This window comes from Podarcis tiliguerta, assembly GCF_965153285.1.
Source record: "Podarcis tiliguerta genome assembly, chromosome: 16".
Lineage (NCBI taxonomy): Eukaryota > Metazoa > Chordata > Lepidosauria > Squamata > Lacertidae > Podarcis > Podarcis tiliguerta.
In genome coordinates, this window is record NC_139549.1 from 29725545 (window position 1) to 29741669 (window position 16125).

At 49.6% G+C, this 16125-nt stretch overlaps 2 protein-coding genes across 2 annotated transcripts in view; one reads left to right on the forward strand and one right to left on the reverse strand.

Moving 5' to 3' along the window:
• Window positions 1-16125, reverse strand: part of YDJC (YdjC chitooligosaccharide deacetylase homolog) — a 114063-nt gene that overhangs the window by 33105 nt on the left and 64833 nt on the right. The window lies entirely within an intron of this gene.
• On the forward strand, window positions 1665-14114 carry CCDC116 (coiled-coil domain containing 116). Its single transcript, XM_083418260.1, has 5 exons — window positions 1665-1857; window positions 2820-2938; window positions 5403-5945; window positions 9377-10285; window positions 13203-14114. The coding sequence occupies exons 2-5, from the start codon at window positions 2879-2881 to the stop codon at window positions 14076-14078; spliced, it is 2388 nt and encodes a 795-aa protein (XP_083274386.1). The 5' UTR covers window positions 1665-1857; window positions 2820-2878; the 3' UTR covers window positions 14079-14114.

Below are 16125 nucleotides of genomic sequence, written 5' to 3' on the forward strand. Positions count from 1 at the left end.
CATCCTGCTGAGTTTCCCCAGCCACTCTGAGCAGCTTCCAATCAAGTGTTAAAAACAATACAGCATTAAGTATTAAAAACTTCCCTAAACAGGGCTGCCTTCAGATGTCCTTTAAAAAGAAGATAGCTGCTTATTTCCTTGACATCTGATGGGAGGGTGTTCCACAGGGTGGGTACCACTACCGAGAAGGCCCTCTGTCTGGTTCCCTGCAACCTCACTTCTCGCAATGAGGGAACCGCCAGAAGGCCCTTGGTGCTGGATCTCAGTGTCCGGGCTGAACGATGGGGGTGGAAACACTCCTTCAGGTATACAGGACCGAGGCCGTTTAGGGCTTTAAAGGTCAGCACCAACACTTTGAATTGTGCTTGGAAACGTACTGGGAGCCAATGCGGCTCTCTCAGTGTTATGTGGTCCCGGTGGCCACTCCCAGTCACCAGTCTGCCGCATTCTGGATTAATTGCAGTTTCAGGGTCACTGTCAAAGGTAGCCCCACGTAGAGCGCATGGCAGTAGTCCAATGCCTAAATCCTGCCCTGTCTTTTAGGACAACATCTGATCCAGGCTCGTAATTCCTTCTCTCCTGCAGCTAGAGAAAACTAGAACTCACCATAAGAGCAGCCCTTGCTCTCTTATATTGGCCATGGTGCCCACCTGAGAGGTGCCGGAACTGAGTTCCGGCTGAAAAAAGCCCTAATCAAACATGTCTGGAGGATACAAAGAGTGCCTTTCAGAAACATGGAACGTACAGCTCCCCTCTGGCTGTGATTTCCCTCAGATTGTGCTTTCAGAGAAAGATTTCCAAGTCTGGATTTCTTGCACCAACAAACTAGCTCAGTGTTTGAGAACCTGAAGTTCAGGGCATAAATGCATCACTCTAAGCCTCTCCCTATCAGGTACCTGATGTGCTCATCAGACCACACCTCTCCAGGCCACACCCCCAGGCCACATCCCTCACCAGATCTATTTTGGATCCTCCTTTGGTGGTTTGGCTGGTAGGAGTGGGTGCTTGATCTCTGCTCATTAGTCTCACTTATCTGGATGGAGGACTGAGAGGGGCGTGTCTGTGTGTTTGTAGAAACCAGCCCACTGTAGAAAGGTAAGATTGGCGTTCATTGCTCCGTCCCCACCTTTTGCCTCCGGCCACGGCCACCCCTCACACCTGGCCCTCTGGGCATTGCCTAGAAGGGAATGTGGCCCCTGATCTGGAAAGGGCTCCCCACCTTTGCGCTAGCTGAACTCGCGCTTTGAGAGCTGGGCTATGCACAGTGGCGTAGCATGGGTTGTCAGCACCCGGGGCAAGGCAAGTAATTTGCGCCCCCCCCCCCCCGTGCTGCACTGTCCCTCCCCCAGATAGTCCCTTGCTCTCTCTCCGCACCGCACCGCACGCCTGGCACCCTCCCCTCCACAGTGGCCGGCGACCCGGCGGCTCGGATCGGATTCGCACCGCCAGCACTGCAGTGAGAGAGAGTGAGTGAGCCAGGTAGGGGCAGAGAGCTGCAAGTGCGAGCGCGCGCCCCCCCCCCAGATGTTGCACCCGGTGCGGCCGGCCCCCCCTGCACCCCCCACGCTACGCCACTGGCTATGCGATAGGAATGTTCTATGCAAATGAATGGAATCGCACGGGCAAACAGACAGGATCCATTACCTAACAATGACAGAGCAAGATTCTCTGAGAGGCATAAGCAGTTCTTTGGCTTCCGTGTGAACATTTGAGGCAAGAGGCTTCCTCACGTTGGCAAAACCCCTCGATGCGAGGTAGCCCGCTGGGCAGGATCCTCAACGAGGAATTTGGAGAGGTAAAGAAACCCCAGGCTCGCCTCTTATAATTTGGGATTTTTCACCCTTAATGAACACAATTGTGAGTAGCAGTTTATGTTTTTTCAAAAAAGGCTGGCAGATTGAGTATGGGACGGATATGGAAGGGTTTGGTTGTCATACATGCATTAGAACTGGGATTTTTCTATTCTGATTGCCTCAACTTTCAGAGTTTCTAGTCCTCATGAAACCAAGTGCAGTGGCACCAATCTGGAAGACTGCTGCTACTGATATCTGACAGGCGCCTACAATTTCGATATTTCACCTCCTGCTTAAAACTATTTGGTTCCACTGAGTGTTTTTATAGAATTGATTGAGCGTAGCTCAATTCGTTCTGTTTTTATGACTATGTAATTTTACAACGTTTTAACGGTTTTGCTGCATGGCGTCGTGATGTTTTGAAAGTGTGGGCGGTTTATAAGTATTATATATTTATATCGAAATTAAACCCTCTGTCCCTTACCAGGTCCACATCTTCGCTCTTTTGCTACCAAACTCCGATATCATTCACACACCAAATATTTTCCCTCTATGAAAATGTTGATGAGCACTTTCCTTCCTAGACTTTTTATCAGGAATTCACTTTTGAATTCACTTTGTAAAATAATAGTAAAGGTAAAGGTAAAGGTACCCCTGACCATTAGGTCCAGTCATGGCCGACTCTGGGGTTGCGGCGCTCATCTCGCTTTACTGGCTGAGGGAGCCAGCGTACAGCTTCCGGGTCATGTGGCCAGCATGACTAAGCCGCTTCTGGCGAACCAGAGCAGTGCACAGAAATGCCGTTTACCTTCCCGCTGGAGTGGTACCTATTTATCTACTTGCACTTTGACATGCTTTCGAACTGCTAAGTTGGCAGGAGCTGGGATAGAGCAACGGGAGCTCACCCTGTCGCGGGGATTCGAACCGCCAACCTTCTGATCGGCAAGTCCTAGGCTCTGTGGTTTAACCCACAGCACCACCCGCGTCCCGTAAAATAATAACAACACTCCTATTTTGTTTGTGCAGGAAGAGGAGACAGAAGGTGTGAAAAGAAAGGAGGGGACAACCGCTGTCCTTTCAGCACCATGGTGAGTCGTAGATATTCCGGCTATCTGGCAGATGATGAGAGCCTCAGGGGACCTCAGGTAAGGCCCAAAGAGAGACAGAAATGGGTTGCCCTTGGCCATCCCATTCGAGGAAGGGGAGTCACCCAAGCTGAGTCAGTGTAGTGGTTAGAGTGTTGGACTGTGACCTGGAAGACCAGGGTTCGAATCCCTACTCAGCCATAAAGCTCACTGGCTGACCTACCTCACAGGGTTGTTTTAGGGGTTAAATGAGGAAGGGGAGAACCAAATATGCCAGGCACCTTGAGCTTCATGGAGTAAAAAGTGGCATAATAAACGCAACAAGCAAAGTGCCCTCTGGTGCCGCCCTACTTTGACATTGGACTTGTCAGTCTTAGGTGGCAGGAGGGGGTGGCAGCACTCAAAGTAGTGGGCAGCAGCAGAGCCGGCTGCCATCCAGGATACCTCAAGGACTGCCTGATCCCTTATATTCCTGCCAAATCGTAGAGTTCTTCAGGGGAGTCACTGTTAGTGGTTCCCCATGGCTCTGATGCATGGCTCATAACCACTAGAAGCCACGAGTTGAGTACAGTGGTGCCCCGCAAGACGAATGCCTCGCAAGACGGAAAACCCGCTAGACGAAAGGGTTTTCCGTTTTTCAATGTGTTTCGCAGGACGAATTTCTCTATGGGCTTACTTCGCAAGACGAAAATGTATTGCGATTCTTGCAAAAAATTTTCGCTCCCCACCCCCTTTTTCTAAGGCACTAAGCTGCTAATAGCCTTTTAGCAGCTAATCCGCTAATCCGTTAAGGCTTTAATAGCCGCTAATAGCCGCTAAACCGCTAATAGCGCTAATCCGCTAATCCGCTAATAGGGTTGCTTCGCAAGACGAAAAAAACGCTAGACAAAGAGACTCGCGGAATGGATTCTTTTCGTCTTGCGAGGCACCACTGTATTGTGGGCCCAGTTTTAAGGAACCCGGTTTTATCTGAACCTACCTGAATTTTGGGGACATGGGTGGCGCTGTGGGTTAAACCACAGAGCCTAGGACTTGCCGATCAGAATGTCGGCAGTTTGAATTCCCGCAACGGGGTGAGTTCCTGTTGCTGAGTCCCTGTTCCTGCCAACCTAGCAATTCGAAAGCATGCCAAAGTGCAAGTAGATAAATAGGTACCGCTCCGGCAGGAAGGTAAACAGCGTTTCCGTGCACTGCTCTGGTTCACTGCTCTTAGTCATGCTGGCCACATGACCCGGAAGCTGTACGCTGGCTCCCTCGGCCAGTAAAGCGAGATGAGCGCCACAACCCCAGAGTCGGCCACAACTGGACCTAATGGTCAGGGGTCCCTTTACCCTTTACCTTTACCTGAATTTTGCAATGCGGTTCTCCAAAGAATATGCATCTATGAATGAGAAAACATGCACAGAATGCATACATTAGTGAAAATAACATACACAGATGCATTAGATTTTAAGGAAATTGCTTACAAAAACGTGTATATTAGTCAAAACTGCATGCAAACCTGTGTTCATCAGGAGAAATTTGCACTCTGCCGATATATTTTCATGGGTTTTTTTTAAAAAGGGAAATTGCTGCAGAAATGTGGAGAGCTGAAATTAAGATTGAAAAATGAGAAAACTAGGGAACCAAAATCGACAGATTTGTTGAGCTCTTACTGGGGCTAAGCACCACTCAACTGTCAGTAGTGTTTGCTTCTGATGGCATTGGTTCAACTTGTAAAACCCATTGAGCTTCAACAAAAGGTCTTCAGCCAGCTGAAATGTAAACATTGGCTTGCAATGAAAAATTCAAATAATTGTAAAAGGAAGTGTTACCATTTAAATTGCTAGCATGAAGTAGGGACCCCAACAAAGGAAAGGAAAGCAGTGACTAGCCTCTACCTGCTTATTTCCTCACACTCTGACTAATCTGCCACAAATAAACATGAAAGCCTTATTATCACCCCCTCCACTCACCAGAGCTGCCAATTACCCAGGCCAAACCTGTCATAATTCCTGCTCTGAAAAAAAGTCCCAGAACAACACACCCCTGTGTTTTCCCCTCCACTATATCACTGCCTAGGGACCCGGGTGGCGCTTTGGGTAAAAGCCTCAGTGCCTAGGACTTGCCGATCACATGGTCGGCGGTTCGAATCCCCGCGGCGGGGTGCGCTCCCGTCGTTCGGTCCCAGCGCCTGCCAACCTAGCAGTTCGAAAGCACCCCCGGGTGCAAGTAGATAAATAGGGACCGCTTACCAGCGGGAAGGTAAACGGCGTTCCGTGTGCTGCGCTGGCTCACCAGATGCAGCTTATCACACTGGCCACGTGACCCGGAAGTGTCTGCGGACAGCGCTGGCTCCCGGCCTATAGAGTGAGATGAGCGCACAACCCTAGAGTCTGTCAAGACTGGCCCGAACGGGCAGGGGTACCTTTACATTTACCTTTATATCACTGCCTACATTGCTGGCGTTACACGCATTTCTGATACAGTCCCAGTAACTTCAGACCCGATTCTCCTTTTCACCCTGGTTTTTCCTTGTCTACAGCTGAGACAAGGAGACCCCTCTGACTGGAGGAACATCCTGAGGCCACCTTCCCGCTGCCAGTTCCGAGACCAGTTCGCGGCCACCACAGCTGCTGAGTTCAGAGCTTTCAGCCCAGAGAAAGGGAAACGAAAGCAGCGCTCCAGCAGTCACGGCGAAAGCAGCCACCTCGCCAACGAATTCTCGGAGTTTGTGGATTTCTTAGCTGACGAGGAGGTCCTGGAAAGCCTTCAGAACATCGTCGAGGACGCCGTGCGGAAGCTGCGGCGAGTGACGACCGAGGATGGAGACCCGATATTTGACATCGAAGAAGAATCTGGCTCCAGCATGGACAGCAGGTCATGGTCTTTCTCCTGCAGCTCGCAGTCTAGGTACCACACCACCTCGGCCACTTCCAGCTCTGAAGACGACTGGGAAGCATGTCTCACCAGCAGAAGGGAGCCTAGGCTCGAAGGGAAAATGTCCCTCCTGGATAAATATGCCGCCAGGCTCCCGAGGCTAGATGAGAGGCCCAGGGAGGGAGTTTCCGGAGGATTCCACGCAGAGGTATTTGGAGGACTTTCTTGACGGATCGGACCTCCCGCGCCGCGCTGAGAGTTCCCCGCTCTGATCCAGCCAATGTAATCCATGCACGGAAATAAACTTCTGCACAAAATGTCTGGATCCGCTACAGAAAATCCTGCTATGTGTGTGGGGGGGAGGTGTTTATGGGTGTGGAAGTGGTGTACTATATCCAGCAATTCCATAATGCATGTGCAAGGACATAGGATGGTTGCATATTGTTGCACCGCAGGACCCAGCAGTAGAAAGGGAGCCTTTTCTTTGCAGTTCTTTTCCAGCCACATGCCTGGTGGCCAACTCCTCCTGGAGCCATGGCTTTGAGCCTTTTTCAGATCACTGAACGCTCATTTCATTTACTGAGTCGGGTTGCAGACAATATCCTGCACAGACGCTTCTGTTTTTCCCTTTGCAATCTCTTACTGTTCTCATAAGCAGGTTCTTAGCCCTCAAGGCACTGTATGTTGTTCCTGGGGTGTGTGTGTGTGATGTGATTCTTTCAAAGCTAGTGACGGCATGGCAATTGGAAAGGTTTTCTATAAAACTTGAATGTTGCAGGATCCTACTGGACAGTGCCTGTGACGCAGCTAATGACAGATGAAAATCGCAGTTGCACTCCAGGCTTGAATTATGTTGTGACCCTACTGCAGGGGTGGGGAACCTCTGGCCTGTGGGCCATACCTGGCCCGTCAAATTGCCCAATTTTGCCTGTCAAGTTTTCTCCAAATCATGCTCACCTACCCAGCAAGCTGACATCACCAGTATTGTCAGCTGATGGGCAGGAGGACAGTGTTTAATCTTACACTGGCTGCACAACCAGGAACGAACAGGATCATGCAGCCTAGCTAGAAGGATTTACCATATTTTTTGCTCTATAAGACTCACTTTTCCCCTCCTGAAAAGTAAGGGGAAATGTGTGTGCGTCTTATGGAGCGAATGCAGGCTGCGCAGCTATCCCAGAAGCCAGAACAACAAGAGGGATTGCTGCTTTCACTGTGCAGCGATCCCTCTTGCTGTTCTGGCTTCTGAGATTCAGAATATTTTTTTTCTTGTTTTCCTCCTCCAAAAACTAGGTGCGTCTTATGGTCTGGTGTGTCTTATAGAGCGAAAAATACGGTAATCCCCATTCATCAATTGATGAATGAAGATTAAAGCCCTTGAGTGGGTGGTGGGGTTGCAGAGGGGAGAAGCCACTTAAAAGAGAAGCCGCTTTAAGACATTCTCCGTACTTCCAACAGGAGCGCAGATACTGCCTTAAAGCAGTTACCTTTGCAAGTGTCCCCATGTCCCCCATTTAAAGCACCAACAATAAGGGGTTAAAAGGAGAAGCATGGGCAAAGCCACGCAGGGGAGTTTAACTGGTGGGGTATCACAGAGCCTAGGGCTTGCCGATCAGAAGGTCGGCGGTTCGAATCCCCGCGACGGGGTGAGCTCCCATTGTTCGGTCCCTGCTCCTGCCAACCTAGCAGTTCAAAAGCACGTCAAAGTGCAAGTAGATAAATAGGTACCGCTCCAGCGGGAAGGTAAACGGCGTTTCCGTGCGCTGCTCTGGTTCGCCAGAAGCGGCTTAGTCGTGCTGGCCACATGACCCGGAAGCTGTCTGCGGACAAACGCCGGCTCCCTCGGCCTATAGAGCGAGATGAGCACCGCAACCCCAGAGTCGGTCACGACTGGACCTAATGGTCAGGGGTCCCTTTACCCTTTACCTTTATCCCTCCTCCAAAAAAATAACTGTCAAGACTGGCCCATGAGGCCAATCCTGATCATGATCTGTCCTGTGGACCCTAAAATGTTCCTCCCCGCTGCTCTAATGCTATAGAGCTCATCCTTGAACAATGAATGAACAATGTCCACATCTGTGTTAAGGAATCCTTCTTCCTGCGGGAAGGCTCCTCGATTCTAATTCCATTGGGCAGGGACAGCGTAGCAGGCATCCACAACTGGATGCAGGGACTGAAAGAGGGGTACAGGCTCCTCCAGACGGGTGTTTTATTGTGAGTGTATTCTGCAACATAGAACAGTGAATTAGTGGCATATTGGTTCTGCTTCAGTTTGTTCTGCAATGTTTCCCAATGCCATTATATCATTGCTGTCCGGACGGGCTGTAGCACACGAAAAATAAACCAGAACATTTGTGCTATAAAACATCCCGGGATTTCAGCAGGGAGTTATGGGATGTGCACTGACTGAAAAGGAAGCAGTGTGACTCTCCCACAACTTTTTGCAGGGGTGAATATGACTGAAAGCGGGAACACGTGTGACCTCCCTGATAATTCCATGTGCACAAATCGTCATGAATGCACAATAAAAAAAATGACATCTGGAGGGGCCCGTGGAAGGGGAGGGTGAAGAATAGTCATTCTAAGATGAGAATCACACTTTTCAAGAATGGTACCTATTGTGTGATCACTTATTAATGTGCAGCGATTATCACAGGTCTCCTTTAACAACTTTCCTTTCCTTTCTTTCTTTTTACTGTTTTGCTGTTTGTCCCTTTTTGGAGGGCAAACCCGCAGGAATGGTTTGATGTGATAAAAAAAAGGAAAATGAAAAAGTCGGGAAATAGCTCAGAGTACCCAAAGACACAGGAGAATGTGGAAATTGTCCAGAGAGTCATTCTGATTGATTGATCTGGGTTGCTAAATCATTTAGTTTGTAGGGGTAGACCAGGAGTAGACAACCTTAGACCCTCCAGATGTTGCTGGACTCCCATCAGCCCCAGCCAGCATGGTCCATTGTCACGGATGATGGGAGTTGTAGTCCAGCAGCATTTGGAGGGCAAGAGGTTGCCTACCCTTGATTCAGGGACAAATGTCTCTACTTAGGATGCAAATCCTAAACAAGATGGGAACGCTGGCCGTGCCTTTGGTAGCTCTGTGAAAGAGCACCTGCTTTCTATGCAGGAAGGTTCAACCCCTGCTGGAAAAGAACCCTGTCTGTAGCCTGGAGAGCTGCTGCCAGCCAGTGTTTACAATAATGAGTTAGATAGGTCTGACTTTGCATGAAGCAGCTAAGAGAGAGGAAGAGCAAGTGTGCATTTGGACAGTGGTTGTCCAAAACCCCAGGGAGCTTCTGCCAGTCACTATACACCAGTGCTTTTCCATCTTGGGCCTGGAGATATTGTTGGACTAAAACACCCACCATCCCCAACCAGCTTAGGCAAAGGGTAACGATTTAGTACAACAGCATCTGGGAGCCTAAGGCTGAAGAGCACTGGTGTGGCCAGTATTGAGTTAGATGCACCAATCGTTTGGTTCAGCGTAAGGTGGTTTTTTACATTCCTTCGTTGTCTTATCTGGGAGTTATGAAATGGTCACCTAGAATATTCAGACCGAACACACCCCCTTGTTACTTGTTTTGATGCTGTTATAATCTACTTTCTTTTCTCTTCCTTTACTTTCTCCTTTACTCGCTTGCAGACATTTTCAGAGCGATCAGGGGACAGTTATTATTTCCGGCAAGAACACTTCCACATTTGGGCCAAACTGGCAGAGTCTTTCACTAAGCTGCACCCCCCGCACAGAGATTATTTTGCAAAGTTCAGGAAACAGATCCCAAAGCAGACGATGTCCGTCGAGTCCCTGCACAAGGAGATCACCAGTGTTCTGAAACGGCCCACGCCCAGCAGCATCCCCTTGTACTACCCAGGAAACGAACCTTTCTCGGCCCTAGATTTCCTGGAAGAAAACAAAATCCTCGCGGCTCTTCAGTGCATAATAAACCAAGCAGTCCTCAAAGTCCTGGAGGTGACAATGGCGGATGGGTTCTCCTTTGTGGGCTCTTACGACGAGCAAGGCCACCCTCTGCTGCCGTGGGCCTCTTCAATGGAGGAGAGCGAGGAAGGAGAGGAAGGAGAGGGAGAAGAGGAGCTGAGGAGCGGCTCAGCCGACTCCGAGAGCGGAGAAGACACGTCAGAAGAGGGTGACTCCAAATCCGAAGAGGGGAAGGAGGGAGAGGGGGGGAAGAAGAAGAAGAAAAAGAAGAAGGGGAAGAAGAAGAAAGACAAGGGGAAGGAGAAGGAGAAGGAGAAGGAGAAGGACAAGGAGAGGGAGAAGAGGAAGAAAGCAAAGGGGGAATCTGTAACCCCATCCCCGGAAGAGAAGGGCAAGCCAAAATATACGCCACCAGTCCTTCCAAAATCGAAGCGGAAATCTATGGGGCCTGAGGAAGCTCAGCGCAAACCCAAATACGTGCCGCCTCCGCTGCCGAAAACGAAGCCAAGGCCGCCGCCAGAGGAGCCCCCACCCAAACCGAAATACGTTCCGCCCCCGCTTCCGAAACCAAGACAGAAAAAAGACTCTACCCAAGGAGCTGCTGAGTCCAAACAGGTACGTACTGTATTTTCCCCTCCATAGGGCGCACCTGACCATAGGGCGCACCTAGTTTTCAGAGGGGGAAATCAAGGAAAAAAATATGACCCCCCCCCCAACTCTGGGAGCAGCGGACAGGCTGCAGGCAGCCTGTGCGCTGCTCCCAGACTTTCTCCCTGCTTTTGCTGGAGCTGGGGGAATTCCCCCACCTCCCGCAAAAGCCCACAGTTTGGGGAGAAGCGGATAAAAGCGCAGTTGTATAGTTATTTATCTCCTTGACTTCTGATGGGACGGTGTTCCACAGGGCGGGTGCCACTACTGAGAAGGCCCTCTGCCTGGTTCCCTGTAACTTCACTTTGCGCAGAATTCACTTTGCGCCAGAATTCCCCCCACCTCCTGCAAAAGCCCACAGGAGCCGCACAAGGCTTCTGTGGACTTTTCAACCAGGAGGGAGAAGGGACTGACACGGCAAGTCAGTCCCTTGTCCCTTCTCGGGGAAAAGCCCCCAAGAGTGGTGCGCTCTTTAAAGGGTGCATGGCTCCTGCGGGCTTTTGTGGGAGAATTCCCCCATCTCCCGCAAAAGCCCACAGGAGCTGCGCACCCTTTAAGGAGTGTGCGGCTCCTGTGGGCTTTCCGACAGGAGGGAGAAGGGACTGACACGGCCAGTCAGTCCCTTCTCCCTCCTCGGGGAAAAGCCTCAAAACCAGGTCGGGGAGCAGCGCTCCGAAGGCTTCAGGCGGCTATCCCTGAAGCCTGGAGAGCCAGAGGGTTCGTGTGCACTGACCCCTCTAGCTCTCCAGGCTTCAGCGAAAGCAACGCAAAGCCTCCGGAGCGAGGAGGGAGTGCTCCCTCTGCACTTCGGAGGCTTCGCATTGCTATCGCTGAAGCCAAGGAGCCTGCATTCGCTCCATAGGACGCACACACACTTCCCCTTCATTTTTGGAGGGGAAAAAGTACATCCTATAGAGCGAAAAATACGGCAAACTTCTAAAGAAAGGGAGGCTGTGGCCCATCTGGGGAGTATGACAAGAGTCCTGCAGGCCTTAGCCACTAATAGAGATTTGGGGGTGGGGGAGAAGGTCTGAATCCGTCCACACTTAAACTTGCTTAATTTGTGCTTTCCAAAACAATATGTGAACTAAAACACAGCCGTCCTTTGAAATTTGCACTTCTTCTGGATCTTGCAGTGCTGTTTTCCAGCTGAGCGATGTATTGAAAAATAAAGTGTGAATGGAAATGCATGTGTTAGCAACAAGAATAATCAAAATGCATTGGCAAAAATAACAGTACAGTACCTGTTTTTGCTAATAAATAGTTAAATCCAACCTGATTTGCTGGTGGCGTGCTACTGTCAGTAGAGGAACTAATATTAATTGACTCAACCATCCCTCTCTAGCATCTATCCAGACAAGCAAGAAACATTATTCAGGGATAATAACAATAACAGTAACAACAAGAACAACAACAACAATAATAATATGCAAATAATTTATCTGTATGCCGCTCATCTGACTGGGTTGCTTCCAACAATTAAAACATCAAACACAGTAAAACATCAGGTATTATAAACTTACCTATACAGGGCTCATTTCCGGTATCTTCTAAAAGTTGTATAGTTATTTATCTCCTTGACTTCTGATGGGACGGTGTTCCACAGGGCGGGTGCCACTACCGAGAAGGCCTTCTGCCTGGTTCCCTTGGCTTCTTGCAGTGAGGGAACTGCCAGAAGGCCCTCGGTGCTAGACCTCAGGGTCCGGGCAGAACAATGGGGGTGGAGACGCTTCTTCAGGTATACTGGGCCAAGGTCGTTTAGGGCTTTAAAGGTCAGCCAACACTTTGAATTGTGCTCAGAAATGTACTGCAATACATACCAGCCAGGAAAAAATGACCAAGGAGGGTGTAAAGCAGGGGTGGCCTAGGGTGACAGCCTAAGGGCCCCATCCAGTCCCTGGGCCCCATCCCTACAGTAAAATATGAGCCAAGCCTTACTTTATTATCCTTTTAAAAATTCTAAGCCTTTTATCATATGGTTTTCAACCTTTTTTGGTCCACGGCTCCCTTGACCAACTACATTCTTTCTGCGGCCCCCTTGTGGGGCTCAGGAGCCCAGTTATGTCACCCCTCGACTTCAGAGCTGATAGCCTCTCACCCTTTTCCTAACACTCTCCCTTGTGGAGTGTTCCCTCTTCTTCCCTCACCTTGAGAATCCTCTGGGCTGCCGCCCCTGGTCTCTGAGCTGCCCCCCTGCCCCGGAAAAAGATGCCCCCTCACAGTGCCCCACAGGGGCCTGGGAAGCACCCCCTGGCCAACCCCAGGGGCACCATTCGCCTGAGGAGTTTGTAGCGAGGGCTGCTGCACCAAACAGCTGTGCAAACCTTTGGGTGGCAGAGATGTGAGAGGCTTCAGAGGGTGGGGAGGAAAGAGGAACAGAGGCTATTGTTGCCAGTGGCACCCCTGACCATCATTCAAGGCACCCCAGGGTGCCATGACACACTGGTTGAAAACCACTGTCCTGTGGCATTGTTAGGGACGCAGGTGGTGCTGTGGGTTAAACTACAGAACCTAGGACTTGCCGATCAGAAGGTCGGCGATTCGAATCCCCGCGACGGGGTGAGCTCCCGTTGCTCGGTCCCTGCTTCTGCCAACCTAGCAGTTCGAAAGCATGCCAAAGTGCAAGTAGATAAATAGGTACCACTCTGGCGGGAAGGTAAACGGCGTCTCCGTGCGCTGCTCTGGTTCGCCAGAAGCGGCTTAGTCATGCTGGCCACATGACCTGGAAGCTGTATGCCGGCTCCCTCGGCCAATAAAGCGAGATGAGCGCCTCAGCCCCAGAGTTGGACACGACTGGACCTAATGGTCAGGGGTCCCCTTATCTTTATGGCATTGTTAAGTAACTCTTTCAACACTTTCTGTCTTCCCTTTCCACTGTTCCAAGCCTGCTGTCTCCAGGCGTATCATCAGCCCCAGCGACATCAAGCGCGCCCGCCTCCAAGGCAAGCCCCTCCCAAAGCAAGCCATCATTGATTTCCTGATTGAAAACGCAGCCAAGCTCATCTTGTACAAGTACAACTACGAAACCCTTCTTTCTGAGAAGCTGGGCTTCATCTCCGTTCCCGTAACCAAGGTCCTGCTGGAGATCATGTTCGGCTACAAGAGAGTTAAGGGCAGTGGGATACGGCTGTCGTCTCAAATTGACTGGTCAAAAGTCCACGACGAGATCTACGCACCGCGCAAACCGAGGCCCAAGACCCCGAAGCAGAAAGACAAGAAGAAAGGCAAGAAAAAGAGAGTCCTTTGGGACCTGCAGAAAAAATCGGGGGAGAAGAAGAGCGTCCTCTTTAAATCTGACATGCCCACTGGCAAAGTCGTGGTGATGAAAAGCGCCGTGGAGAAGGAAGTGAAGTCAGGCATATTGCATAAAATAGAGTCCAGTAGCCAGCAAGAGGGCAGCCAAGAAACAGATATTTTTGATATAGTTGCTTTTGGAGAGGGCGAATCTGAGGAGTTATCTGTAGAGGGCGAAGGACTTCCAGACCAATTCGTATCAAGGAGATCTATCACTTCTGAAGAGAGCAAAACCTTGCTTGAAGCTCCAGATTCTGAAGACCAGTCGCCACTCGATGTGACGCCAAAGGCATCGTCTTCTCAAAATTTAAACATAGACCCTGACGGGGCCAGAGGGTCAGGGACTGTTTTGCCCGAAGTAGGAGCTCCAGGTCAGAACTCTGGAGAACATTTGAAGAAACAGTCGTCGTCTCGAAGGTCTAGCCTCAGTGAGGAAGGTAGCAAAACTCATCTGCCTAAAATCTAAAACTGGTATAATAGCAATAAAGCATATAGGTTTGTATACCCTCGTGGTTTTGTAATTTATATGTACTGTATATGCCCAACTATGGAATCTGTGGAAGGTCTCAGACAAGAAGTCCATTAGCTGATGAGAGAGAATAATATTTGCAGACTGTTATTTTACAACCTCTTTCGGCTTCCATTGTGGCGCATGGTGGAAGTTATGCCCTACTGACATTTCAGAGCAGTTCAGAACCTAAAGCAGGGGAGGTTGACCCATTAAGGCAAATGAGACACTGCCCCATTTACCTCTGCCCTCATCCAAGCCCTAGCTGCCTGCCTTCTTACTTACAAGTAGTCCACTGGCCATGAGCTTCCTCCTCAGTTTCAGTTTTGACCTTGTAGAACTCGGTAGGGAAGAGGATGGGGCCTTGCTCCACCTGCTACTGGTCTGCCTGCTTTCTCCTCTCTGCCAGTCCACCACTGAGCTGGAGATCAACAGATGCCAAATATTTTATACTTGCTTTAGGTAGAAATTCCATAAATGTCCGTAATTTATGTGCCTAAGGTTGAATCCAGCTCAGTGAGGCCTTACTGAAATAATGGACTCAAGTTGGTACTCAGCATGGGTTTCTTCCATATGTTGTTGGGCTATAACTCCCATAATTCCTAACCATTCATCATGCTGGCCGGGGCTGATGGGGTTTGTAGTCCAACAACATCTAGAGGGGACCACACTGGCTTCTCTGCTCTAGAATGGCCAAATGCAAAACCAAAGCAGACCCATGAAGATAAAGCTGGCTTGGTTTTCAGTTGGTTTGCTATGTTTTATGGGATAAAGTTGCTATTTAGGACATGGCTGAGATAGCACAATACCTCACTAGGGGACAGATTTAGTCCCATTTCATGGGTGCCCCTAAGCACACCCATTTACTTTCTCCCTTATAATCAGGCATAGGCAAACTAGGCCCTCCAGATGTTTTGGGATTACAACTCTTATCATCCCTAGCTAACAGGACCAGTGGTCAGGGATGATGGGAGTTGTAGTCCCAAAACATCTGGAGGGCAGAGTTTGCCTGTGCCTGCTTATAATGAACTAACAGCCTCATACTTGGTGTTGCTTGGGAATTCCAAGAAACCAAAAGAGTGGTGCAGTTGTGAAAGCTTAAGTCCAGTATCTTGATTCAAAATGGTATCCAACTGTATCCAAACATAGACAGAAACTCACTCCTTGATCTCAGGAAAAATCAAGCAAAATTTGGTTACCACATCTTAAGAGGTGTCCAAGTGCACAGTGACAGAATTTTCCAAAATGTATAACTGATACAGAGGGCCCCGGGTTCAATGCTTGACTTTTCCAATATGAAGGCTTAGATTATGGGTAGGCAAACTAAGGCCTGGGGGCCAGATCCGTCCCAATCGCCTTCTAAATCCAGCCTGCGGGTGGTCCGGGAATCAGTGTGTATTTACATGCGTAGAATGTGTCCTTTTATTTAAAATGCATCTCTGGGTTATTTGTGGGGCCTGCCTGGTGTTTTTACATGAGTAGAATGTGTGCTTTTATTTAAAATGCATCTCTGAGTTATTTGTGGGGCATAAAAATTCATTCATTATTTTTTTCCAAAATATAGTCTGGCCCCCCACACAAGGTCTGAAGGACAGTGGACCTGCCACCTGCTGAAAAAGTTTACTGACCCCTGGCTTAGGTTGACCAAGAGATGTGAAAGACCACTACTTGAGAGCCATTGCCCAGTCACATGTTCTTTATCTTTGGGCCCACATGTTTTGCTGGACTACAACTCCCATCATCCCCAGTTGGCTCATCCAGCGGTCAGGGATGATGGGAGCTGTGGTCCCACACAGAGAGGACTGGGGAGAGGGGCATATTTGGCTTCTCTATCACTGCGCTGGAGATTATTTGACTTTTTGCAAAAGTCAAAATTGTACCAGCAGAAAGGAACCCGGCTGCCAGGGATGGAACGTTTGATCTTTGATCTGAATGTCTTTATTTATCACTAAGCTCTGGCCTGCTGTGGTTCCACGAAACCACCTTTTGCTTCAAGTTCGCAAGA

What these genes read in the sequence shown, in the direction of transcription:
- CCDC116 (XM_083418260.1), top strand. Translation starts at nt 2,879, where the DNA reads ATGGTGAGTCGTAGATATTCCGGCTATCTGGCAGATGATGAGAGCCTC. An exon ending in AGAGCCTCAGGGGACCTCAG is followed by an intron (nt 2,939 to 5,402) that starts GTAAGGCCCAAA and finishes CCTTGTCTACAG; the next exon opens with CTGAGACAAGGAGACCCCTC. An exon ending in CCGGAGGATTCCACGCAGAG is followed by an intron (nt 5,946 to 9,376) that starts GTATTTGGAGGA and finishes ACTCGCTTGCAG; the next exon opens with ACATTTTCAGAGCGATCAGG.